The 27411-nt window shown below is 41.2% G+C and overlaps 2 protein-coding genes across 2 annotated transcripts; one reads left to right on the top strand and one right to left on the bottom strand.

Moving 5' to 3' along the window:
- Window positions 1–1649: 1649 nt before the first annotated feature.
- atp1b2b (ATPase Na+/K+ transporting subunit beta 2b) lies at window positions 1650–13247 on the top strand. The gene is made up of 7 exons (XM_083927551.1): window positions 1650–2047; window positions 6965–7093; window positions 7186–7293; window positions 7517–7722; window positions 8031–8090; window positions 9417–9512; window positions 9655–13247. The coding sequence occupies exons 1-7, from the start codon at window positions 1957–1959 to the stop codon at window positions 9820–9822; spliced, it is 858 nt and encodes a 285-aa protein (XP_083783677.1). The 5' UTR covers window positions 1650–1956; the 3' UTR covers window positions 9823–13247.
- Window positions 13248–15280: 2033 nt separating this feature from the next.
- gltpd2b (glycolipid transfer protein domain containing 2b) lies at window positions 15281–22910 on the bottom strand. Its single transcript, XM_083926580.1, has 4 exons — window positions 22806–22910; window positions 18052–18110; window positions 17731–17909; window positions 15281–17612 (listed from the first exon to the last, which is right to left on the bottom strand). Exons 1-4 carry the CDS (start codon window positions 22873–22875, stop codon window positions 16994–16996), a joined length of 927 nt encoding a protein of 308 aa, XP_083782706.1. The 5' UTR covers window positions 22876–22910; the 3' UTR covers window positions 15281–16993.
- Between the last annotated feature and the right edge of the window lie 4501 nt (window positions 22911–27411).

The raw sequence follows: 27411 nt of genomic DNA, 5'->3' as shown, positions 1-27411 counted from the left end.
GTTTTTTACTTCCCCACCTGCTTTGTGTTTGAGGGTCCAGGTTTTTCAAGCTTACTGAGTCCATTTTTCAAACAAACACAGATCCGGTTGAAGGAAATGGGCAAGTGCAATGCATGCAGAGATTCCTTACACTGATAATGTCCCAATGCTACTGACTATTGTGCCCAATTTAATTCCAGATACCAAGTAAATCACCTTACTATGATTCCTTCTCACAGGCTGATATGGAACCCTAGGTATCATTTCCAAAAATAGTTTACAGAAGCTGTTGGTTTTGTGTGTCTTCTAAAACAGTGGCCATTATATGAGTGCCATACTATATTGATATGGTAAGATACGGTATACCTTGGAAATCACTGTAGTGCTATATTTGCATTGATATTGTCATTAAAAATAAATTTTATATAATGAACTTTACACAACAAACAGGATTTGTGCATGTTTTGGTGCCTTGTGCCTTTTTACAGTGGAGATGGTTGGGAAGTGGACATTATGTTCCCACTGCACTTCTGCAGCAGGTTTTGCAGCGCCCTCTGTGTCCATGTGAGGGCGCTACCTTCACTCTCCACACTCCACTGCTGCTGTTGCTGCTGCTACTGGTGTGGCTCCGCGCGTAATACACACTGTGTCCCCACTTCAATAAAGTACACACACAGACAACTATATACAGAGTAATCCATCTGACCTTTACCAAACTCCGTTGTCTGAATTTGCTGCTTAGTTATTATTCTAGCAAAAATAAATAAATAATAATTGCAGTTGAATGGTAACACAATTTGTGTTACCTATAGCTTTAAACTAATGCTTAAAGGGCACATATGCAGACAGTGTCTCCTAATTATAGAATATATAGAAAAATCACATTAAATACAACATCTTGAGGTGGAAGTTTATATGTATAAGTATATACATGATTAATAAATCAATGAATTAACAATGCTCTTAAATGAATGAATTAACAACGCCCCTGGATGATCAAACACAACAGTCTATCATTGTGAGACAGTGACCAACATAACAGCAGTACCCATAGCTCAACCATGTCTGTGCTTCAATCTTTTTGTTCTCTGCCTGTCTTCTTCTGACATGGTCAGGTTGGGCACACACACGAATGATCAGTGTGGTGATTAATAAATAATCCTCCGGGAGAACAGCATCCTCATAGTTTGGGATGCCATTGCACAAGCGCCACCCTCTGCAATGCTTAGTCTGGATTCTCTCCCTGATCGAGCTTCTTGGGATGCTTCCTGCGCGATCAAAGTCTAAGTCAAAGTCAAGGATTTATCCAACATCTGGAAACCACAGACGCTCCAGAGTCCCTTGTTACAATATCAGAGGTCTATCCTGATGGTTTCTCTTTGGGGACGTGACGATAGGGCGCCTCGGAGCCAATAAAATGACGCCTTCAGCCGACACGCGATTTGCTCTGAGGGTTGTCTTTCATGCGTCGGGGCCCGTGAGGAGAGGGGATGCGGTGGAGATGATTGGCCAGGCGGGTAGATGGAGGAGGAGGAGGGAGCAGCTCTTGTCGGGGATGGAGAGGGACGGTTGAGGGGGGAGGGGTGCTTGTAGAGAGGGGCGGAGGGAGTGCTTTACCGCAGTATCACTAGATTTCTGCACCACTCATCAAAACTCTGCGGCATGCAGACAAGAGCTGGGGGGGAGGGCAGATACTAGACCCTGTGCTTGAGTGTAGGAACGCTACCTCTTTACTATTACTATTCATCTTCTGTTATCAGATAGACTACAGTAGTGTTTTTAACTTCCCATTCATTTGTGCGTCTGAGCGCTCAAGAAATAGACCTATTTAATTATTATCTCTCTTCTCCCCAGAGCCGCGGCGGTATACAGTATAGGTCTCCATCTCTCTGCTGTCTGGCTATTTGATTCAGTCCGGCGTTTATTGCATTAGGGCGCGTTCATTGGAGCTTTTGGTGTCCAAACTTTTATGACAAAATGGCAAAGGATGGAGAAAAAAGCGGATGGAAGGAATATATATGGAACCCGAGGACGAGGGAGTTCCTGGGGAGGACAGCTAGCAGCTGGGGTAAGTACCGTCCAGCTACAGCAATGCAGCAAACACATTCCCTCATCTCTGTAACAGGTCTCTGTCATAGCCTCTTAAACCTTTCCTTAAAGATGCAAGAGAGGCCTCCTTAAGAAATGAAAGTGTGCAGCATGACTATAATATCAGTTTTCATCCTGATGGTAGTTGCTTCATGATTTTCCCTCAGTGTTCAGGTTCCAATACTGAAATCTGAATGCGGCACCGCTCCTGTGGAAGCCGGAGGAAGAAGAAGAAGAAGAAGATGAAGGGGAAAAAAAACCCTCCTGCCTAGTTTCTTTCTTTATTTATTAATTTATGGCACTGCTTTCACTGCGCAATGCGCTCAGCATAAGGGTGGAGGCATATGGTCTTATTTTACATTTTGAATTAGGCAGATTGCTGCAGCACTGCCGGGACAGGTTCTGCCTCTGTTGCAAAGTGCATACCATCAGCTCCTCTTTGGAAGCAGTGAGAAGGCTGAGGCTAGCTTTAACATGAATTCTGCTGCAGATGAGACTTTCCAAGGGAGATGGGATTCTGAAGTTAAGTAGACATAGGTTTGTAGCCTGCAGCCTCATCTAATGTGCATTCAATATGATGTCATTCATTTTCAGCCCCCCCTCCCCCCAACCCCACAGATTTTGGAGGAAGATCCAATCCCAGCCTCATGTAACACAGGACATGCCCCATACTGTCCTCCTTTCTGCCATACAACCAGCCTGCAACCGTCTCAAAGATTCATGAAATGATAGAGCGCATATGGCTCTCTTCTAATGACATTGGAGCGCTTTAATCTGGGTAAAGCCGAGGGCCAAATGCTATTTGTATCACCTCCAACCCGGCCCCTCCCAGTGAGTGTAAATCAGTGAGGGATTTAATCCTAATCTAATGACTTCATTGGCTGATGGAGGAAGGTATCATTCAGGGGGAAGGTAGGATCTAGCAAAGTAAACCACTTCCAGGAATTCAGATTATTTTTGATCTTTACACTGGGGACGTGATCTCAACTGCGCTGAAGTTTAGTGTTTGTGGTTGGAAAAATGTTGAAAACAATGTCCCTTGCAGTGGTGTTCTGGTGATGATGCTTCACGAATGGACATTGTAGCATCAGTGCAGAGTTGGGAATCACTGTCTGTAGCATCTTTTTCTAGAATCCACCCGCAGTGTACCACTTAATCCAGCTCAGTGCGTCCCAGGTGCTTCAAGGTCTGGTGGCCTTTTTAAGCTGTGCTCTCTAAGGCTTGTTAATTAGGCTATTTCTGTAGTCAGCCACTACATGTAGGTCTGCATTTCACTTTAGCACTTCCTCATTCTTCTTATGATGCGTGCGGCGAACGTACCGTGCCCCTACCTCCACTTGTTTGACTATGTGGCAGTCCGTCCATCATTTTCTCTACCCACTCATCTTGACATGCACTGAGAAAAAGGCAATACAAATATACTAGACGTGTTGCCTGTTTCTTTAGAAGGCACATTTGCTGTTCTCACTTAGAATTATGCAGTATGATGTACGTGCAGATCGTTAGATCAAAGGCTTCTTTGACGATGAAACACAGAACACTTACTTTTGTGTTCTGCATTGTGGAAAGAGCTGTAATGATATCGAAATAGCCTTGATAAAATAGAACAGTTCTGCAATTTTTATGTTACACTGCTACCAGCCAACACCAGGCAAACATGGTATAACAACTAAGTCTATTCATAATATGACTAATTAAGTGTTCTGCACGTCCTACTTCCAGAAAACCACAAAAGGTAGAACATGAGAAAAGAGCCTTAAAGGGCCTGATAGGAAACCCAACTATGATGCTGCTCTTAGTATAAAATTGCAGAGCATATACAAGATGATGAATGGTTTGACATTAAAAGAACCACAGCGCATAGATATTTATCCTTTCTCCACAGCATTTCATTTTACGTTCAGAGATCTTTTTGATCACTAATTTACAAAGCAATTGAGCAGCGTGTCATCCTAATTTATTCTGAGAGAAAAAAGACACCTCCTGCCATTATTATTGAAGAAAGAACAGGATGCTGAACCAGTCCGCCGTGGCCTTTTGTTCTTTGCTTTCAACTGCCGTCTGCAAATAAAACCGGGGTGAAAGAGAAATGCTACACTGTCCATCATCTGCGTAGGCTGAGAGGGCAGACTCTGAAACTAACACCCTCTTTGCCAGGGGGAAAGCCACTCAGCCTGCATGCTTGACCCTGTATGCACGTGTGCACACCCAGTCTCCCCTGGGCGGTATCATATTTGCAGTTCGCACCACATCCCCTCTGAATGATAGATAAAACCACTTAAACACTTTGTTTTGTCACATCTTAACTCTGATGCCTCTTTCTCTCGCTGTCGTGCCTCTGGCTGGGTCTGGGGTCCTGGAAGACCGACTCCGTAGATATTTAATGACTCAGCTTGTGTCTTTTCCATGCGACAGACGGGATGCTCACAGCCATCTTACTTAGCCATTTATTTCACCCCGAATGCCAATAATTCTGGAAACAAATTGGATGAAAAAACACTTTGCAAGCTCTAAATCATCAAGATACCCCTCTGTAATTGCCCCCAGTGGAGCAGCTTCCCCTTGACATTTTGGTATGGATTCCTGTAAGCCTGGCTTTGTGGGGAGGCAGATGCAGCGCCTGCTGACAGTGAGAGTGAGCTCCAAGCTGGGGGCCATCCAGCAGAAGCACTAGGGTCAGGGCACTCAGTTGCTACACAACACAGGCCTCAGGTGTTGATGCTCGAAATGAGGGATGTGTCACAGGAAAAGCTATTTATGTTTTCCTGCTCCCTATGTAGTCAGGAATGCCTGAGGTTAGAGCAAACAGCTGCTCCAAAAGTATTTGATCATTCCAAGTAGGAAACATCACATCACCGGGTCTTTTCAGAGAGGATTCATCCAACCTAATTTTACAGATTTCTTTGTTTTCAGTTTGATGTTTTAGACTGGTACCGAAACAAGTGAGTCAATTATCAGAACATCCAATAAGGGGTGTCACAATTTAAACTCATTCATTGAAAATCAATCGAAATGAGCTTTCAGTTTAAATATTTCAGCACCATTTAAAAATAAATTATTTAAATTTGACCATACAGCCTTGAAGTGGTACATTAAAAAAAGATGGCGGCTTTATCCCACTTGATACTATGCAGCATATCTTTTTGAAGAAGAATTTCAAAGTGTGTACAGTTGTCACTAACCAACAATCTGTTTATTTTTATTATCTAACCATGGCAGAGCCGTCAGTGCTGAGGGAAAAAAATTGAAAACTGAATCGAAATCGTGACCTTTTAATCGAAAAGTCTAATCGAACTGTGGATTTGGAGAATCCAGACGCCCCTAATCATAAGCAGCAATTTCAATGTATTCTTTTATCAAGCAAAAGCTCCAGCTCCTCGAATGTCATGCAAATTTAATATCGTTTGGTTTTAGACTGTTGATTGGACAGAACAGAATTTTTCTAACAACCATTAAGAGAAAGAAAAAAAAAAACAATCATTACTTGCCCTACTTTTTGTCTAATGTAACATTATCATTATTTGGTTTTCTTGCACTGTTGATGAAATAGGCCTAGTCTACAGTCATGTAATCTACTGACCGACCCTGTGGCCCGGTCTCTAGGGGGTCCTTGTTCTCCCGCCTCCTGTATCTCCCTCTGTCATCATTCCTCCCCCTCTGTGGAAAGGGAAACTCTATAATGAAATCGATCAGAAACCAGCCCTTCAATCTTGGTTTAATGGACACAAGAATGGGAGGAAAGCCGCCAAAAACATACAGTTTCTGTTTTCAACCAATTATTTCATATTTCAAGTATCAAAAGCCTGACTGTTTATGTGTGAGTGAGAAAGAGAGAGGCAGATGGAATAAAGCTCCTTTAGTTTCATGAGGATTAACTGGCCTCCTGTGAACATGTTTGGTCAGAAAGTGACCACACAGACACAACACAGCAGCAGCATTTAATCACAATTAACTCATTTCATTATCTACTCAGATGTAATATAATTCACACTTAAAAATGTGCATTACGCTAATTATGAAATGCACTTATCTGAAGTTGCAGATGTTAGTCTAATGTAGCCTCAATGCATAAATCAGAAACCTTTCATTGTGATGCACAGCCACCAGCACCACAAGTCCACTGAGAACGTTGGATACAGCAGCAATCATTGCAAAAGAAAAAAAATGGTAAAAATGTTATTACATAATAAAACTGCACAGACTGGGTCTGGACGTATCTCATGCCTCTTTCAAGCAAGCAACATATAAACAGGCTATATTACATTGTATGAGACACATTTCCTACATAATTACATTGTTTGATTAAATTTGATCATAAGGGGAGAGTGGTGTTTGCAGTGCTTCTTTGGCATTAGTGTGTGGAAACGTGTAGTGTAATTGTTCTCTCAATGAGTTATTTTTTCAGTGTGTTTCCATTTTGTTGTTAGACAATATGCTAGTGACTATGAAGGCCAATTTACATGTTTCAAAACGGAACTGAGCTGAATTTAAACGGCCTGAAGACTCTCTATGCTACAGATACCAATACAGACCATAACTATTGTATGTTGTGTGCATCACAATTTTACATATTAAGTGTTTAAAGCAACATTTATGAAATCATACATATACCATTATCTAACAGCTATCCAAATAGGCTTAGTTAGATATTACTGTAGAATATGAATAGAATATAAATGATCTCTAATACGTTTTTCAGTAGGATATCTGTACAGAAATTAAATAATATATATCTGCTAGATTTATTTAAGTTATTTCCTGCTGAATACGATTTTAAATGCCCAATGTACAGAAGGAATAAGGTCTATTGAACTTAATAATTTGATCTATAATAATACTCCTTTTCTCACTGATGTTGCATACAGTTGATCCAACTCTCTTCTCTCTTTGTCTGCAGGTCTTATTCTTCTCTTCTATTTAGTTTTCTACATCTTCTTGGCCGGCTTGTTTGCACTCACCATGTACGTCATGCTGCAGACCTTGGATGACCACAAACCAACCTGGCAAGACAGGTTAACCACACCAGGTGCAGTAACTAATGGCACAAACCACGTGAGCACAGGTAATAGTCGGTGGCACTGTGTCGTGAACCCTCTGCCGTCTCTCTGTCACTCACAGGCATGGTGATTAGACCCAAAGCAGATGAGACCTACGAGATTGTCTACAACATCCAGAACACTGAGAGCTGGGACATGTACGCTCAGGCCCTGGACAAGTTCCTGGCACGTAAGTCTGGCTCTCGACCTCTCGTACAGTGACTCAGAAAGCTTACTGGAGTGGATTATCCGACGATCTCAAATGAATTCTTTTTACCTAATAAGAGATAATTCCTTTACAGTCAGCGGGTGGGAGATTGCTTTGCCCCGGGGTTTTAGTTGAGTCATAAACCCTTACAAATAACAGAAATAAACCCCACCCCCACCCCCGCCCCCGCTCTCTCCCCCTGCAGCATACAACAACTCTGTGCAGGCCGAGAAAAATTTCAAGTGCACCCCAGACCAGTACTTTGAGCAGGAGGACAGCGGCGATGTTAAGAACAACCCGAAGCGCTCCTGTCAGTTCAACCGCACCATTCTGGAGGACTGCTCTGGAATCAATGACCGTTACTATGGATACCAGGAGGGCAAGCCATGCATCATCATCAAGCTGAATCGGGTATGAGAGAGAAAGAAGGAAGGGAAAGGGATGGTGTTGCTAAGAGATGTGGAGTAAGATAATGAAACTGGTTGGGAACAAGGAAAATATCACTCCAGTATAAATATGAATGTCAAGATTGTAGATGTTAGTTATTGCATTTATCTTTTAATTCTGGCATATTTCAAACATGATTCTCCTTTCCTCTTTGTTGAAATAATAATAAATGAACACTGGCATATTTCAAACATGATTCTCCTTTCCTCTGTGTTGAAATAAAAGTGAAAGTGGAACGGTGCTAGAAGCATGTTGTCATTCTGTCTCATCAGGTGATTGGGATGCTGCCAGCAAAAGATGGACAGGCTCCGTTTGTCACCTGTGGTGCAAAGGTAATCCCTCTTTTGTCTTTCACAATGATAGGCTCAGCATAACAATTTGAATTTCAGCCCATTCATTGCTATCGTGCCTCGCTCTCATCTGCAATATGTCACCTATCCCTCGTCTCCATTACCTTTAATGTCTGCGCTCGTATGGGTTTCATCTATCATCTGTATTGCATGCCACTTGTCACTTACACCATCTGTGATGTGTTCCTCCTTTTTTTTCCTTCTTTTTTTCCATTGTGTTCTATCAATTTGTTCACTCTCAGAAATACAAAGTTGGCAAAGATCAATGGGTAAGAACGCGACAGGTCCTGTGTTTTGGTTTAGGATTACGTTAAAGGTCTCATATTCTACTCATTTTCAGGTTCATACTTGTATTTTGCATTTACGAGAACATGTTTACATCCTTTAATGTTAAAAAAAAAACATGTTATTTTTGTCATACCATCTCTTTGAATATGCATGTATTCACTAAGTGGCAACCTCCGGTGACGAAAGAATCAAATTAATGCAGTTCCTCAAATGGCCACTTGAAGGTGGCTCCAAAAGAGAGTCAGTCCAACTTTACAGTAGCAATACCATGTTGGCCTGTTACAAAACTATGGTTTAGGTCTCTTTAGCTGATTTTATAACTCACCCATTTAAATTATTGAGCTTCATTTTGGCCCTTCAGAGGGAAGTGATGTCACACAGACTACGTCCATATTTTATACAGTCTGTATTCACCCCCCCCCCCTCTCCCCCCCTCCTGAAAAAGCCCAGTCTGCTTTGATTGGTCAGCATTTCTTGGTCTCATCCTTGCACCGTCATTGCAATTCTTGAATAACTGTAACAGCCATGTAGCGGCACTCTCTACCTATATATAGTATAGACCCAAACATAATGTTTGTTTTCACTAACTTCTCGGTAAAAAAAACCCTGCGTGCTGTGATATATTCTCATCACATTCATCTAAAATGCAGTTTCTGAATACAGGGTGTGTTCTTTTTTCTGCGGATTGAGAATTTTTATCCTTACAAAGTATTTATATAGCACCTTTCACAATATGGGACCTTTAAAACATGCATAGTAGTAGTGTAGATTATAGATATATCTATATCAAGAGTATGTGTTTTGCATTAAATAGACAGTCGAAGTAGATAGTGAGCTTGTTGAGAAATTGGATTTAGAGAAAAGAAGATTAATGACGCTCACCTCCTCCTCTCCTATATACGGTGTATATATATATATATATATATATATATATATATATATATATATATATATATGAATATATATATAAGGTGATGTGATGAAGTGACTGTAACTCATGAAGTTGTCCCACCCCCTCAGAGAGAAGACTCTGACAAAATTGGGGAGATGCTGTACTTTCCTCCAAATGGCACTTTCAACCTTATGTACTACCCTTACTATGGCAAGAAAGCTCAGGTAAGATTGTGTCTGAAATCAGAATTTCATTTGGTAAATATTGCTGTTAATAACAGTATCTCCGGACAGTTTCATAAAGATGTACCAGACAAAATACATTCCTTTCGCCTTTTTAACGATGTCCTTGGATCTGATTTTGCAGGTGAACTACTCTCAGCCTTTGGTTGCCGTCAAGTTCCTTAACATTACTGCCAATCAAGATGTCAACATTGAGTGCAAGATCAACGCCAACAACATTCCAGTTGGAAGTGAAAGAGACAAGTATGCCGGAAGAGTGTCTTTCAAGCTGAGGATCAACACTATCAACTAGGTTGACCCTTTTCCTCTCCTGAAAACTACTTTCTTCATTCTCTGCAACATTGCACATACACAGAAACAAATCTCAGTATTCACACCCTTTGTAGGATTTGTTTACACAACCCAATTTTCGGAGAAAATTGTTGGTCCACTTGTGTGATGAGATGGGGCAAGAATAAAAGGGTGGTAATCCTGTTATTATTTCTGTCTGTGAGCTTTGGGACAAATTCTTTTCTGTAAATTAGTTTGAGGTGACGTCTATTTATACTGCATGACAAACTAGGGGATGTAAACATGTGTTTTCAAAGTTTGCAAGGATCAGCAACATTAACACTATTGCTACACCCCTCCTGCTGCCTCCTTATAGAGTATCCCTCTATATACGAATATACACAAATTACAATACAAAACGTGTATATCTACAGTATTTATACGGTATCATAAACTTATATCAGTACATCTATTTCGTTGCACTTAAAAGAATAATCCAACAGACTTGCATATATCTTGATGGATGGATGCAGAGAAGAAGCCATTTTGCATGTGTGTATTGTCTTTAGTGTGCTATGAAGGCAGGAGGCCTGTGTCCCACCTCTGCTAAGTGTGAAATAAGGTTATGTTAAACCGCTGACCACCAGGAGGGGCCACACTATCATCTACTAAACCTTTGACACACACAGCAAGTGTGTGTTTCACTAACATACTGTAAGATAGGCATCCAAAAAAATGGGAGTTATAGAAGAGGTCAAAACCTTTAAGCGTGTGTGTGTGTATGTCTGTGTGTGTGTGTGTGTGTGTGTGTGGTCCATTCACATGTCCCATTTCAAACTGTAGGTCGGGAAGTTGCATGCAATGTGCAATATTCATTAAGTGGCATACATTATGAATGCCTGAGTCCATTATTCAGATGAGACGACTTCCATTAAATGATAATTATTTTGGATCATTTGATATTCACACTGGTTGGTTGACATGTGAGCAACTTGATGAAACACCATCGATGTCAAATTAATGACAAAAGAGGCGTCAGCCACGTCGGTTTGATAAAAAATAAAAAGTCCCGAACACACAGAACTTCGGCTTCCAGGCTCCCGACCAAACACCTGAATATCAAATGATCCTCCTGCTGCACGATACACTCCCTGTAACTGCCTCTATTACTTTATTCCTAAAGCTAAACCCAGATCCATTTTCTTGTGTCTCAAATTTTCATTAATTTAAACATGAATATGTGGAGTTTGTTTGTGTGCATTGCATCTATTTCATACGTATCAGAAATAGATGCCATTGTCATATTTTGTATTGATTTACACTTGAAGTGTGCTTTTGAATTAACTAATGTACAGTTTTGGAGGATGTAGAAAGTTTGTGTTTGTTCCCTTTCTTTCCTCATCATCCTCTAAAATATTCATCCAGGGTATCGAAATGTATAGTTTACATATTCTTTGAATGGTGACTAGAGTCTTGAATATGTGAGTTGGTAGTTTTGTTATCTAGTCCTGTAGGAAATGAACAAAACTGGAGATTTGCTTCCTTGACCACATAGAAAAGGATATTTCTTATTTTCATTAGATTTGTTGTTTTCTTGTAGTATTCTCCACCGTTGTATGAATCAGTCTGAAGGCAAAGCCATCATGATAACTAGACAACCTGTTGATAAAGCATAGATTAGGCCTCCTGAGTTTGGTGCTGTTTACTTAATGTGCGGTATGCACACAAAATTGTAAGAAACACCTGTGAATGTTGGCTGGAGAAGTCTGTGGAGTCACACTTTTTAACTCAGGCACACTACACAAATTGCAAAATTGTACCAGTGCGACTGTGATCCTGCCACGTCTTTGTGACGAATGTGGAACACAAGCACCTGCTCGCTCACATTAAGGTCTGGCTCGACTCCACCGCTTCTATTTCTCTCGGAGCAATGTATTCTTGAAAATATCTCACAGCGGTCTAAGAAGGACCTCAGTATCTGATCGGGATTCGACAAAACAATTAGATGTAGTGTGATATATATCTGAATTTATCCACAATGAAAGATGTGCTCCAACAGTCATCTGAGGCTCTTTTTTGTTTGTTTTTGTGACCTCCCCCTCAGCAATTCCCATGTATTTCTCCTCTGGCATTCCTGCAACACTTACTTAATTTCTCTGTAATCTCTTAATCTGGTCAACTAATCCAGAGCAGGCACGCTCAACTTCTTTACCCTACTTTGTCACTCCTCCTTCATGTGTCAAAATGGTAAAGCGAGGCTGATTTTTTTTCAATGCATACAATATCATTTTACCCCAATCATTCTTAAATTGATCCAATCGTTTTTTAAGTCACAACACAGCAAATAAAATGTTTTGCCTCATCACCTAATTGGACATTCTTGTTTTACTCATGTGCATGTGAAGATTAGTTCTTCAACCAAAGATCTTCATGACAGTTTAAATTTGATTTATTTGTGCTGCACTGACACATCAGCAGAGATACTGTAGGATCCAGCTGGAGGGCTAAACACCCTGTGTTATTAAAAGGCCTACTCTTATATAATAATAACAATAATACGCACAAAAGGGACATGTTTCACTACGACGTAACAGTGCCTCCTGGTGGACAGACAATGTTGTTCCCCAGTGTCACAGAATGTTATTTCCTGTTATCTCCATTGTTTATTCTGTAATAATTTGGAGATGTCCTCAAAAAGCAATATATTTATTTCTTGTGTGGCTGTATGATGTATTTATTAGAAAGGCTATAACAAAACCATCAAGATCAAGGAAGAAATAGAAAAGAACGTACGGATATTGCAATCAGGCGATTCTGCCAACGTGCGTTATCATGATGGACTCATTTTAAAAAAGTGTTGTTTTATTTATTTATTTATAAAAGAGTATTTTTATTGCTATTTTGTTGTAAAGAGGAGAGAATGTATAAGCTTGGATTGTATCACATCAAGGGAGCTACCTAGTAGGTTTTCAGCATTTAATTCAACAAATGGCAAAATGTTAACAGCTTGGTTGTAAAAGTCTTAGTTTTTTTAACGTTGAAACATTTTCTGTCATGGTTTGAGTTCCCTCTGCTTTCTTAGATTGAGCTTTTAAAGCTTGCAGTGAACGTTCTCTGAACACTGGGGTCTGTTGTATCAGAATTTGGACATTGAAAGAAAATTGATAGTGAATTCAGCAGAAAGAGCTTTCAGAGAACTTCAGATTGCAAAACCATCAGAAACTTTTCAGAACCAAAACTATGACATGGTCAACTATTCATGTTTCCAATAAGAAATCATTTCAACAAACCTCCTTTCCCCCACCTAACCCCCTCGTCTTTAATCATACCATCGCCTGAGACTGTGGTGTAAGGATAGTTCAAGAAAGAAATCCATGAAATTCGTTGAGATACTCTCGCCCCAAAATAATGGTAACTCTATTCTGGATCTTTATTTTTTGCTCTTACTGTATGTATACTTTTGCTCATGTTTACTGCAAACCAAGATAGAGAAATCAATAAATGTCATTTAAGGGAACTCAGACTCGCACTTCATTTTTGTCACCTGTGATGTCACCACAGGATGAGAGAAGGGATTTATCGTTCATGTGCCGACATTAAGTTGACAGTGGAATGGCTGTAGTGCCCATGTGGATCCTTTCATCATTGCTTATTATGAATCAAAATGTAGCCAAATAGCTGTTGTAGGGGACAGCAAAGGAAGCCGGCTAGTGTCAAAAGTGTTAGGTGAATATAATCTAATGTAATCTCATTCACCATAATCCCCCCCAGCCTACAGCACCAGTGGTCACGTGGATAAACCTGTGAAACATGCTGGTACATGCATAGTAACAAGTGAAAAGTCAACACAGCAAATATGTTCTCATGTGTGAACTATTTCTGTGTGATACCAAAAGTCAACATTGACTTAACCTATGTAATACACGTAACTTGCATACACAACAAACATACTTATTTGAACCCAGGCCATCATCTTTTTCCAAACCTAATCAGATGGTTTTGTTTTGTTAATCACGTTTAAAACAGCGACCGTTTCGCAAAATGTGCCGTCGCCGCCACTTTGAAAATACTGTTTCATTGTACGGGAACATCATTTTCTAGAATACAGGGTTAAAACTAGTGAGAATCTCTGCATTCTTACTCCTCTCTACTCTTTTACAAGAGTAGCAAGAGGAAGTGGAAAGTAGAACCAGCAACATGTCATCTTCCTACGCACATCACAGGTCAAAGGTCACATCGAAGTCTTGGTTGTATGCTACACTAGATACTTGTTTGACAAAGATCAGGAATATGTGAGTTCTGTTTTAAGTTGGACTTTTTATTTTCGTTTGGGAGTTGCTTTACTATAGTCTGCCGCCAACTGCTTGACAAGATTACACCTGAAGTGTTCTTCCGCTCACTGACCTTCAACCAGCTCTTGTCTCCTGTTCACTCCTTGGCTTCAGGCTCTATCCTTATCTCTCCCTTCTTCACTGACTCCTCAGAAAGAGAGAGAGCAAGAGAGCACAGTCCAGGAAAAGAGAGACAGCGAGGATTATGTGGCATTAGAGGTATTTGTGATCTTAAAATAGTCCGATCAGGAGTAACAAAGGTGACAGATACATGTTATTCTCTGATACACACACATATTATCATCTTGAATAATTTGAAACCATTTGATTTCCCTCTGATAAGAGCTTCTTTCTTAATATTCAAACCACAACAAAAACAGTTTTCACAAAATGTGTCCAGGTGAGAGTGTCGCACAGAGCAGATTATACCCGCCATGATGAGAGGAAAGTGAAGATTAGTCTCTAGAGCACTGGAACCTCTGTTGGATGGTGGACAACATTACACAGTGGCATTTAAATGTCAAAGTTATCACATTACTGGCCCAGCCTACGTGAGAAAAAAAGGCAACTGGAGTCTCTCTTTCTCTTTATTTTTTATTCTGAACATGATACAAAAAATTACAACATAAAACAGGTACATTTATTCTCCACACTCACACCACAGTTGCTGTGAAGCTCCACATCCTCCTTCGCTTAGCGCAGGTTCATTTATTTGTGTGCTACCTCTTTAATCAGGATAGATTGGTCCCAGATTGAAGGGCTACAAGGCATCAGACCTAGCCAGTTTTGAGGTAATCACGAAGCATTAACTACAATTAAAACAGCAGTCATTTTCAATATAATTTCTGTTCAGAAGGTCATTCCTCAACAGTTTCTTATACAAGCATCCCACCTTTCAGCCCATGCACTGTCCACATGCACAGACCATACGGCCTGTGGCTTTGTTCATGCCATTAACGTGAACAGATAGTGTCACCATCTGCACCCATTATAAGTCTTGGTAGCCTACATTAAAACTCAACACGGAAGGAGATTTCGCTCACCGCTGCAGTTTTCTGGACTTTGTTTCACATTATTAATTTAGTTTATCATCCTGTGTGTCCATGACAAAGTGAGTCATTATTACAGTATTTCAAATGTAAGAAAAAATCACATATGGTTGAGGGTAGGCACAGAAACGTAAATTGCACAATCTGATGCAATCCATCATACAATCACCTTGCATTTGACACAGTCTCAAGAACATTATAAGCTTAATGCTGTATGTATTGCAAGGGTGCAGCTGTGGTGGCTTTATGTGTGTTGTGTTCATGTTATTGTGCCCATCTGCTTAAATAGTTCACAGTCTGTTTAGCCAGCCTAAATGCATCATCAGCCACCTTGTAAATGCCTCTAAGGTGAGAGGTCTAGACACAAACTCATAACATTTGATAAGGAATGTCTACAGATTGAAAGCAAACTAACTTTCAGCATCCATTGATTGTTGACGCAACACTTTGGTTGGAGGAAAATATGGCACGTGTGAATTTCAGCTGAAAATGATTTCCATTTCCATTCATCTTTCCTTAGCACCTTTCATCACATGCACTGCAAACCTGAAATTATCTAGACATGACCTGGGGCTTGATAAGAGATAGCTAATTTCAGTTGGACCGGACATGAAATGGATTTTACTCTGCCAGCTCATTAACGTCTAACAGGAGAGATGGCAAGATTTGGAAACTTCTGTCGATAAGCGCTGGTGTCAAAATCAATCTCAGGAATATGAGAAGTTGCTGCTGTTTTGTCAGGACCCTTTGGCGTCACACATGGAGCTCCGCAGTGGGTAGTCCTGCGCATCAAACACATGATGCTCCACTACGGCCACTACAACCCGTTGTTAACGTTGTGAATTCACACAAAAGCAGTGCTTATGTTTAGGCAACAGAACTACTTGCTTAGGGTTAGGAAAAGATCATGGGTAGGGTTGGTGGTGGTGCTTCCCTACACCCTACCCCCTACTTCTGCCACCTTTACTTGGACCACACCCATCTTTGAGCTTGGCCATTTATTTTGATCTCAAGTACATATCTATTAAAACCTGTTGTTTTGTGACTGTATCTTGCTTGTTATCTGGCCTGGGGTTCGGAGTTGTGGGGGCCAAGGCCCCTAGACCGGACCACGCCCATTTTTGAACCTTCATTTTTAACTCAACTGCACACCTGGAAAGTTTCGCGACTGTATCTTGCAAAGAAGGACAGACATATAAACACTTAACTTGACAGTATAAGAAATACTCAAAACTGCCTCTGTGCTAGTTCCTGCTACAGTAGGTTTCACAGACTCACAAGGTGAAAATTATACCAGAGCTGCTGTCGTGGTTACTAATAATTGCATTCCGGTGTTTGTTTGACCCATTCACTACCCCCACCACCCCAACTGATCTCCTTAGGTGGAGTTTTGCGCTATTAATCCCGGAGCACTGACTCTGAGCATCTAATATCACTGTGAACTGGTTTACAGTTCTGATGCGTTTGTGCCAAACACAAGACATTGTGACACCTGGAAGGTCTGACCAAGACATGACAAAACAGCAATATTTGACTCTCTGGGCCGGCTCTACCCAGGCGCTACCCCTCGCCGAAATCAAGTATTTCCAGCAGGTGAGAACATGTCTGACACGGACAGTCTCCTGTTGTGGGCTTCATGTGTGAAAAGGCAACCTCAGACAATGTCCACACCTCATTCGTCAGACATTGTCTGGAGTTCATATGAGAAAGCAGCTCTAGAGAAGTTTACACCTTGTATGTAGCTAGATGTTTGAATGATGCTTGGGATACCATGAAGACTATGCAAATATGGTCAAATCTGATAGTCCCCTTTTTATGGCAAGTCCAGCATGCCATTTTCATCCAGGGCTTTCTGCGTCCTGTCATAAACCTCTCCAATGGCCTGAACCACTCTGTTCAGCACTGTGCTCATCTCTTCCTGGCTCTGCACACACACCAGCCTGAAGAAGAAAGGCCGCTCCGGCAGGGCGATGAAGGCCAGCTCGGCAGCCCTGCGTACGAACCAGGTGTGATGGTTCGCGAGGGTGTTCTGGTAAGCTTCACGGCACAACTCTGAGGGGCTCCTCAGCCGGCCGGCCACCGGTGTCTCAGCCAGTTTCTCCAGGAAGAGCTTCAGCCAAAGCAGAGCACGATGCAAACGCAGAAGAGTCCGGCATCCAGAGTCAGTCTGGTGGTTGAAGTCCACCAGTCCTCGGTCTAGCTCTACCCAGATCATGGAGCGCACAGAGTGGTAAGCACCAGTGTGCTGTGAGGCCTCCTGATTATTCTTTGTCTCTGCCTCTTTGCTCACACTGTTTACTGAGTGTATATCTGGGCCGAGCTCTGCTTCTGGGTCCCCTTCTGTTAACAAGGCCAGTTGGCGGATTATAGAGGTCTTGCTTTTTATCTCGCTAGATATCAGTCCCACCATTGGGCCCAGGGCTTCCATAAACCTGGAGGAGCAACACAGAACAGGATGAATCCTATTACAGAGTCCAGATTTCGCCATAAACCTTTTTTCTAGTGGCTGTAAATTTAATCTATCTCTCCTTCTTCATCTGATGATCTTACTTTAAAAGTTCATCCCAGCTGGACAGATACGGCTGCATCAGCACGTCGGAGGTGTGGGCCGGTGCAGACAGCAGGTGGGTGAGCAGCAGTGACACCTGGAAGGTCTGACCAAGACACTCCTCCATGACCTGTGGGCCCTCGGCCCCACCAGCCCCACTGCTGTTGTACAGCTGGTGAAGCTGAGAGTGGGGGATGGGAGGTGTGTGAGTGTGGGGGCGATTGACAGGGGACAAAGAAAAAAAGATAGAACATGGAAGTGATTCACTGCATTCAAATTAGCCATCTGCTTCACAAAATCAACCAATTTGCATGTGCTCTTACCGTGTTTACCTGATTATAACCTTTTAAACAAGAATCCCAGTGGTAATCCAAACCTCCATCTGCAGTGGGATATTGTAAAGAGAAACAAGAGAAAATCCTATTTAGTGTTTGTTTGCTGAGACTTTCCCACTGGAATAGAGACTTTTATTTTTCTGATGATTCTGCAACTCTGTTTTAGACACATTGCGAGCTGTAAAACACATCAAACATAAAATTAGTGTATGCTTGCATTTTCATATTCATTTTACAGAATTATGGGTCAATGGAACTCTCACTTTACATAGATTAAACCTGTCCATCAGCTGTTGTTATTTTATGTTATTTTATTTTATTTTATTTTATTTTATTTTATTTTATTTTATTTTATTTTATTTTATTTTATTTTATTTCACGTATGGCCACTTGGGAGCAGCAAAAACTAGTTTTACCCTTTTTTAACCCAGGTCTGTGTGATGACAATGTGGGCCTTGTGTTCTGGTGAACAGTGTTTGGCTTGGCTCATTGGCAGAAGTGCCAGAGGAACTAAGCATCAGAGATGAGGAAATCCACATAATTATGCAAAATGCCTGTGAATTACCTTTAATATGGCACAACATAATCTCAAAATCCGTTGTTGTTCAGTGTCCACACGGGTCTGTTAAAAGTCCAAAAGGTTAAGAAAATGTCTACTAATAAGTTCGTTTAGCACCTGGCTGATAAGGGCACATGGTTTGCCATAATTCTGTTTTAATGTGGTGCTTAATGCTTAATCATAATGTGATGTCCTTTTATAGTTTTGCATCGTTTTATACCCGTGTTTAAAGCAATTCTTACCTTTCTGGCATTTTTACACTTTTCTTTTATAATCCTAAAATGGTCCTAATAAGCGTATGGCACAGTAAAATGTAAAAGAAATCCACCAGGTGTTGAAAGTCATAAATATTCAATTCTCATATATTTCTGATAAAAGTCTGACCAATCCTTTTATTCGGACCGAATAAAAGGATTGCTGGTCACCTTCCTGCCTGTCATCCATCCCTTCCGGTTACCTACCGCTGTCACTGCTTGCGAGTCGCGCGCCTCTCTGGCAGAGCAGTAGGGCGGTCTGTGAGAGAACTGACCATGACTGACCAAGGCGAGCCGCCACTTCCACCCATACCCCCAGCTGCTCCCACAGAGGAAACTATCAACAAAAAGAAGACTATTTTCCAAAAAGCTGCACTAAAGAAAAAACTATCAGTTATCAGTTACTACAGTTCTGTAATACTATGTTATTTGTGCAAGGAAGGTAGCGTTAGCATTAGCATTAGCATTAGCATCAGCGCTAACATCACCGGTAGTGTAAACAAACCAGGCTGTGACACGCCTGGTTTGTTTGACATTACGGTTGTTACGGTTTGATGACATTAGCTTCAGCGTTAGCATCAGTGTTAGCATCAGCCTCAGTGTTTATCGTGAAGTTGTCATTAACCCCTTTCTATTATTAAAACCCCAGGGTTGTGTTTGACTTTGTTTGTTGTACTGTAACCAGAGCTAGTTCAGCACATTGCTAGACGACTTCTCCCGCTAATAGATAATGCTGGCTAGCTGACATCTGTGTAAATAAGACCGATCTCTCTATGCTTGACCCGCTTCACTTGCGCTGCTCACTTTCTCACTGCTCACGTTGGGGGAGGAGGGAGCGTCAGGTCAGAGGTCAGGCAGGGGGAAGGGGGTGGGACTTTGGAGGGAGGCAGAGTTGTTCATGTTGTTCAAGTGCTATGCGACATGCCAGAAAGGTAAGAATTGCTTTAAGCTAGCAATAACGCTGTTTTGGTGCGATGCAGGGCATGTCTGTCGGTCTGAAAGGGCCAGTTATTTCAATAAATTGCTTGCTTGTATAGATAAACGCAGCATTATTTTTGTGTGCCTAATAACAATTTTTGAGGTCAAAGCTGCAAAATGACAGTTAAGATATGGAATTTTAAGTTAAATATGTTTTTTTATTGCACTCTATTCTGAAGTTGTCATTAAGTTAAAACAGGTTAAAAAAGGACACTTCATGATGGTAATACTTTAGTTTTGTTTCATTCCATAGCTCTTACGGTGTGTTCAGAGTGTGTTCACGATGTCAAAGGTTATAATCGAGCCATGGTATCTATTCTGCTCAAAAATAAACACTTGTGAACCATTAGTTAAAGAGTCCGACCATCAATCAGCTGGGGATGCTGCAATGCCTCCTTCGGCAGATTGCGGGAGAAAGAGATGACCCGAAGGCCACTGTTCATCTGAACACAATATCCACATTGTCATGGATTGAAATGGATAAAATATCTCTTTAAGGAAATATAGCAAACACCTTAGCAAAACAGTTGCTTATTTACACACCCAGCGGTAACAGATGGACATCAGCATTCATTTAGAGTCATGTTGCTGGTAACCTGATTCCTAAGGATCACCCTTTTTTTTTTGCTCTGTTTTTGGTCTCCACACCAACTCCTGAAGGAAATGTATGGCACGGTTAAATGCTCCAGCTAGCCAGTCACTTACTTTGTCTGTTTGCAATACAGTGGGGTTTTAGAGCTTTTTCACTGAAAGCTGCTGCCTACCACAGAAAAAGGTTATTAGAGCAGTGAGAGTGAACCAAAACAGTAAGGTTGTGACTGGATAGCTAAACAGTGAGCTAGAATACTCATTATAAAGCTCTGTGAAGCCAAAGGGAGCGTCAGATTCAGGTGATAATTATCTGTAGGGTCATCACTACTACAGTACCAGTGACCCCTTTTCTATTGTCACATTGCTATGTGATACATTATCATTATAAAGATATTGATTATAGCCTTTTTGTAATGGCTCATTAACAAGCATCACTGGCATGTGACAGATGCTGTTAACATGATAAACTGATTAGGGAAAGGTTGACTCAATTTTCCCCCCCAGATAGACAGACAGAAAGACAAGGCAGTGCATTCTTTTGACAGCAGGGCGTGATGTTCAGTTTTAATCCTTTGTGAGCTCATTCCAGCCTGTGACAATCAAATCTTGCAATTTGAATTGGCCGTATCAAACTAACTTCCTCAGGACATTGAGTCACAAGATCCATACAAACCCCGTTATTATACTATAGCAATTAGCAATACTGTTGGTGTGTTCCAGCTAAACTGGGAAGTTGGAATTTCCGAGTTCTGAGTTAGAGATTTCAACTGAAACGCCCACAGAAGTCAGATTTCCTACTCGGAAAGTCGGGAGAACCTCACCAACCCCGATCTCACAATCCACAATAGCTGCTTCCAGCAGCAACATGAATGAACACTGTAGTAATACACTGTTCATTAGCAATTCTGTTTCATTTGTGTCTCATTAAATCAGCTGTACACACAGTCGATCTGTGGACATGTTGCTGCTGTATTTGTACGTGAAAAATACCACATAACACGTTATTATGAAATGGCATTGCTAACGATGGTTAACTTGGCAGGAGTCCACCCAGCCCATTAAATTGAATGGTTTTCCAACTGGAACACGGTCAACTCGGTCTTGACGTCATTCCCAGTTACAACCTCTGACTTCCGAGGTAAATAAAAGCATATACAGCAATAGATAATGAAAGAAAACTACCAGCTCTTTTACATTGACATACAGTCTATCTTCAAAATCTAAACAGGACTTTTAATTTGTGACAAAACTGTAATTTACCAGCTTTACTTATTCAATTCAACTGTGATATATTCCTAAATGAAGACAAATAATTGCCTTTTTTTCTTTGGGACCCCCTGTCATTTCCTCAGAGGCCCCAGGTGTCCAGACCACACACACATTACAACCAAAAGCCTCAAAAGCTGCCACTAGAGTGGTCCTACATGACTCATTAACATAAATGCCCAAAGGATCAGCCTCCAAACTTACCCCGAATGACTTTCCTGAACACCTGAGTTTCCTGTGTCACTGAACTAATGAACTAACACTGTCAGTTCAAACACAGAGCCTGTCCCACACAAAATTTATTTGTAACTTGACAGTGACATACAGATGTGGCCAAGAATGTGAATAGGGATGTTTGCCACTACAAACTGATAGCCATATCAAAGTGTACGCTTTTAAACAGAGTTACTATGAGGGTGCAGAGCTGGTTGTTCATGCTTCCAACTAAACTTTCCTTTCAGCTCATTTTGCTCTCTGTAATCTCACTCACGTCTCTCAAATATTTAAACGTAATCCAAGCTTGAGAAAAAGCTCACATGGTCCCAGTGACAGAACAATTAATATTTGCTCAGAATACTTTTGTTTGTTTTTCATATATTCTGTAGCCAAGCCAAAATATAATTAAATGTTTTTGCATACTTACAATAGGATACAAAGAGTTTGTGCATGTTTTGCATTAAAAAAGCTTTAGATGTCATTATGTCCCAAGAATATTTGTCTACAAAATAGCAGTCCATATTAAAGCAATGGCTTATCTGATGTGAATGAAAATAGCTCAAATTAAAAACAAATAGTGAGAGTAACTGTGTCATCTCACACTGCAACAACATGTCAATCACACATAGACACATTTCTGTGATGTTGTAAAATGATTTTGAGCCTAACCAGTGGCGTGACCACCATGCTTGATTCGGCAGCCAGCACATGTGACACATTCCTGATCTGGAGCGTATGCATGTCAAACAAGGGAGGGATTGTATAGATAATAGAACAACGTGGAAACCACACACATACTCACACACACACACACACACTCACTCACACACACGCACACGCACACGCACACACACACACACACACACAGAAATACTCACGGAGCCACAGGGAGCCGAGGAACAGCAGCAGGACTATGATAGCAGCAGCAGCCTTGCTCTTAACACCCATACTGAAGTCCAGTTTTGGGTCTGCCAGTCCCTCTCTGTTCCTTCTCTTTGTCCCTGTATTTTAATTCCCCCGTGTCTCACATGAGTCCTTGTCCCCTTGCACTGGCTGTCACCACACTTATTCCCTGCTGGACCCTGCCTCTGACCCCCCCTCCTGTCCTCTCAAATCTTTCATACTCCTCCCCAAAGCTTTAAATAAAAAAGTTCTCTCAACCATTATACCTCACAGAGCCCCTATCAATGTTTCACTCTATTTTACAGCAGCTGTTTTCCCACGTCACCCTGCTACAACCCAGCCTGCTGTTGCTCTCTCTCTCTTTCATTCACGTCTTTCCTCTGTCCTGCCTTTGTTTCTGACTGATTTTGAAGCTGGCTGTCTCCTGTCGTGTTGCTCAATCTGAGGGTCCAGAGATCAGCCGAGTGTGCAGCCACTGGCTGATAATGCAGAGCCAACACAACTTGTCCGTCAGTAGCCTCCTTCCTCCAGATTCATCTCCTATATAAGTGCAATATTCCTGGTCAGTCGAGTAAACACTTGCTCCCCAGCCTCTCCTCCCACCACCCCCCTCCCTCCTCCCTCTCTCTTTCTCTCTCTCTCTCTCTCCCTCTATAACTCATTCACACACAGCATTAGGAGCGGCACCACAACCACCACACATTACAGCAGTGCTCACACACGTTTCTGAAAACACATTGGTTTAAATGAAAGAATCTCAGGACACTCTCAATGCAAAAAATGTATTTTTTACCGACTATTAATATTCTTTATCTTTATTGCAACAGAGAGTCAACCTCGATTTATTTAAAAGGAGATTGTGTTGTCCCACAATCTGGTGTCTTGTGATATCAAATCAATGTTTGTCAATGAATAACAAAGTCTTACCAAGCTTATCCTTGCTGAGACTGCAAAAGGAACAATCTTTCTACATATAAGACATACGCACCTCTTCAAAACATAATAGGGTAGAGAGGACAAATTAATCTATTTAGGAAAAAAACATGAAGAATGCTAACTGCTAATTATTTAGAGATTTAATTTGTTCATTGAAGTCTAAAGTCTGAGAAATGTCAGTAAACCGGGAGGAAAGATGTTGCACATAAAGGGTGTTCCCATGATTATCACCTCTGATAGTGCTAATCATGGGAAAACCCACTGATTGGTCGCTATCACTGGGTTAGCTATGGCTGCTGTGGGGGGAGGTGAACAGACATTGAACTCCACACAAGACGAACCACATGTGTGTGTGCATGAAGAGGGACAATGCTATTTTGCAGCAGAGGAGCGGGAAAAAGAAGTGAAAGCAGGGGCATTAATTATTTGGCTGGGAGGGGCAAGTCATGGGGTTTTTATCCTGTGCAACCAATGAATGACCCCTTTCTGAAATAGGCAGCAATTCACTAGAAGAGACTGTGAATCCCTGTGAAAACATGTGACCCTTTCAGAAGACTTTTAACTGTTTGACTCCACATGGCTGGTAATCTCAGATGAAATACTCTCATGAGATAATGTTCCTTTTAAAATAGATATAGTTTTTAAGAAATGGATATTTGTCTGTGTTGTCTGGTAAAAAACAACAAAAGTTTAAATTATTTATATAGAGCACATGTGAATCAATGTAATGGCAATAGTGCAGACGCTCAAAAGCAGATGGTTGTTCTCATCAGACTCATCTGTTCAGACTGCATCTTGGCCCATGAATCAATACAAAATAAATAAAAACAACCTTCCTATAGCTCTTCTTTCTAAAATGTAGCACTTGAAGCATTTTTGCCTATTTGATGACTTTTATATACTCACATGATATTTGCAATTGTGGGGTAGTATATTTGTTGAATGCACTTATTGTAAGTGTGTCAGCTGAATGTAATTTAAACGTAATAAAATTATTGTCCCTTACACCGCATGGTTTGTTTGCTGAGGTCCATCTATGAATTTTAATCCCTTAACTGAGGTTTACATAGTGAGAGTGAATGCTACTTTTTAAAGGGATAGTTTTTTTTAAAGTGGGGTTGTTTGAGGTACTTATCTTTATCCCCAACAGGGATTACTCGCCCAGCAGAGTGCACAGAGACCAACTAGAGTATAAACCTACTGCCTGGCCTGCATCTTTCTCACCAACGGCTGCTCTCTCATCAACAAGCTGGAAAACATGAGACTGCGGATTACTGAGCAACGCACGGACAGCTGCGATGATGGTGTAGATGGTGATAATTGAGACCTGGTTCAACAAAAACATCTCTTACTTAGCCATTGAGCTAGCAGGCCTCACTGTCAATTGGCTGCCTCCAGTAAGCTAGTAATCTCCGACGGGATGTAGCTAGACCCTTTTTCCATTTTTTCCACATTTCCAAATTCCACGGCAAAATGGCCTATGTAGACCATAACCCTACCCCCTAACCGTGACTCTGACCCTAACAAAATGCTGAATTAAATCAGCAAAGGCAAAGGCTTATGCAACCGGGAAACATAAGACCCTTTTCGGGAAAAAGGACCCGGGGAACATAGGGATGACCTACTACTCTGTGAGTTGAGGCAGCTGTACTATTTTGTCCTGCAATGTTGGCAGGTGGGACACTACAGTGACTCTACCACCTCTCGAGGCACAAGCGGTATTACAAGACAGGATGGGCTGGGGCTAGTTAGTTAGAATCATAGACTGTAAAAAATAATGGACGTGGCCTGACAAGTTAAGCCGATGGGGACGTGCCTTAAACCTGCATTCTTTCTAATGTCCAGCAGGCAGCGACTCCACTGGCTGCAAAAAGAAGTCAGATTGTGCAGAAGTCAACCAGAACTAATTACCTCAGTATACATGTTACTTATGGGTTTATAGGTCTCAATTATTTGTTTCAAGTCTTCTTCAATAAAGTTCATTGCATCAATTATAGTCCCATTTAGAGTGAAATAGGCAATACTTTAATGCCGGGTATCCTTTAGGGCAGATCTACAAAGCGACCTGTCAACCAGAAAAGAGGCTTAGCGATGTGTAGCCTATCCATGACACTGTGTACATTAAAATAGCTGCAAACTTGATTGTGGGTGTTATCATTTTAGGACTTTGACCCTATCACAGGAGGTTTTTTACTATATCAAAGTTGACTCTAACAAGTTGGTCAATTAAAACTGTCTTGATCAGCATTCGGTGGTTACACCTTGCTAACTAGCCGCTGCCAGCTGCAGCTAGGTAGTGCTAACATTAGCTGGTAACTAAAAAAAAAAAAACTGTCGATTTTCAACAGGCTCCGTGTCACTGCTGTACAGCAAATTAACGGTGCCAGCACAATTGAAAAGCGATAAAATGTTCACTCTTAAGTGTTTTCGAAACGACAACAAGTTAGTGCTCCTCCCCAGCTCCACCCTTTTGTCCAACAGTAATTTTACCTCGCAGAGCATGCACGTTTCTAGTCTACCGCTGCATTGATGAGTTTATTTGTTTGTGTTCTTGTGTAACTTTGGTGTTTTAAAATGTTCATTGGAATTAACCAAAGCGACACATTGACACAACAGTGGCACATGGTTTAGCTTCTGTGCTGAGTTTACCGTTATTGTAACTCTATCCATGGATGCACAGCAGGCACTGTCAATTTAAGATATGTTGTCATTACATATTCAAATACAGCTCTTGGTCCATCCGCATTAACTTAACAGTGATTTGACCCCCTCATTGGATGTGTCTATATTTATAGCTCTTGTTATACAAACAGACATGACTGTTTGACAGTTTGCAGCTAAAACAATTAACAAGATAATCAAGTGGAGTTGGGTAAAAAAACATTTTCTTCATCTGTATAGAAGAACCTACACTAGACTTAAAATAACCAAAACAGATATGTCCCCCTTTTTTCTAGTTTGCCATACAAATTAGTTTGCCAAAGCAGTATACTGCAGCTCTGCTTTGTGAACGGACTGTCTTTGAGGCTGGACAGATCCAGCCCGTCTTCTGTCTCTGAGCTCCGAACTTAACTGAACTGGGTGTGAGACAAATGATCTGCCTTCTGGAGGCTCCAGTTACCTTAAAGAAGCTCATCTCTGTTTCCCAACCGTATATTTAGAAGTACATCACTTACTGAGCAACTCATATGGCACATTCCAAAAATCAGTCTGTTGCCCTTGTCGCTGCTACTTATATTACTCACAGTGCCTATTATAAGAGCAAATTTAGTCCCTGGATTTGAAATGAGAAAAAACGGTGGTCTGGTTTGTACTTTACGCCTTTGAAGCATGATCCTCTATGTTAAAAACCAAGTTATTCAACTTATCTCAGTGCAGATCCAAGTCTCTGTCACCAAGGAGTTTTATGAGTTTTATGAGCATTGTGTGCCTCCAGTCCTCTAATCCCACAGCACAGACTTACAGGGGGACACAGTCCTGGCCTGGTGAAGTGGCAAGGCTGTGCCGTACGTATTTATACCCTGGATATACAGTATGTAGAGAGAGCAGGCCTGCACACCTTGCTGCACCCACAGGTGGGAGTATCTCCATGTTTTATTTTTAGTTTTCTGTTCCTTTTCTTTATTCTGTCTGTCTAGCACACAC

The sequence above is a fragment of the Echiichthys vipera genome (assembly GCF_963691815.1).
Source record: "Echiichthys vipera genome assembly, chromosome: 14".
NCBI lineage: Eukaryota > Metazoa > Chordata > Actinopteri > Perciformes > Trachinidae > Echiichthys > Echiichthys vipera.
The sequence above is the reverse complement of the archived record's forward strand: the minus strand, read 5'-3'. Positions and strand labels throughout refer to the sequence as shown.

What these genes read in the sequence shown, in the direction of transcription:
- atp1b2b (XM_083927551.1), top strand. Translation starts at nt 1,957, where the DNA reads ATGGCAAAGGATGGAGAAAAAAGCGGATGGAAGGAATATATATGGAAC. An exon ending in GAGGACAGCTAGCAGCTGGG is followed by an intron (nt 2,048 to 6,964) that starts GTAAGTACCGTC and finishes CTTTGTCTGCAG; the next exon opens with GTCTTATTCTTCTCTTCTAT. An exon ending in AGACAGGTTAACCACACCAG is followed by an intron (nt 7,094 to 7,185) that starts GTGCAGTAACTA and finishes TGTCACTCACAG; the next exon opens with GCATGGTGATTAGACCCAAA.
- gltpd2b (XM_083926580.1), bottom strand. Translation starts at nt 22,875, where the DNA reads ATGGGTGTTAAGAGCAAGGCTGCTGCTGCTATCATAGTCCTGCTGCTG. An exon ending in GTTATAATCAGGTAAACACG is followed by an intron (nt 17,910 to 18,051) that starts GTAAGAGCACAT and finishes CCCCACTCTCAG; the next exon opens with CTTCACCAGCTGTACAACAG. An exon ending in AGCTGGGATGAACTTTTAAA is followed by an intron (nt 17,613 to 17,730) that starts GTAAGATCATCA and finishes TTGCTCCTCCAG; the next exon opens with GTTTATGGAAGCCCTGGGCC.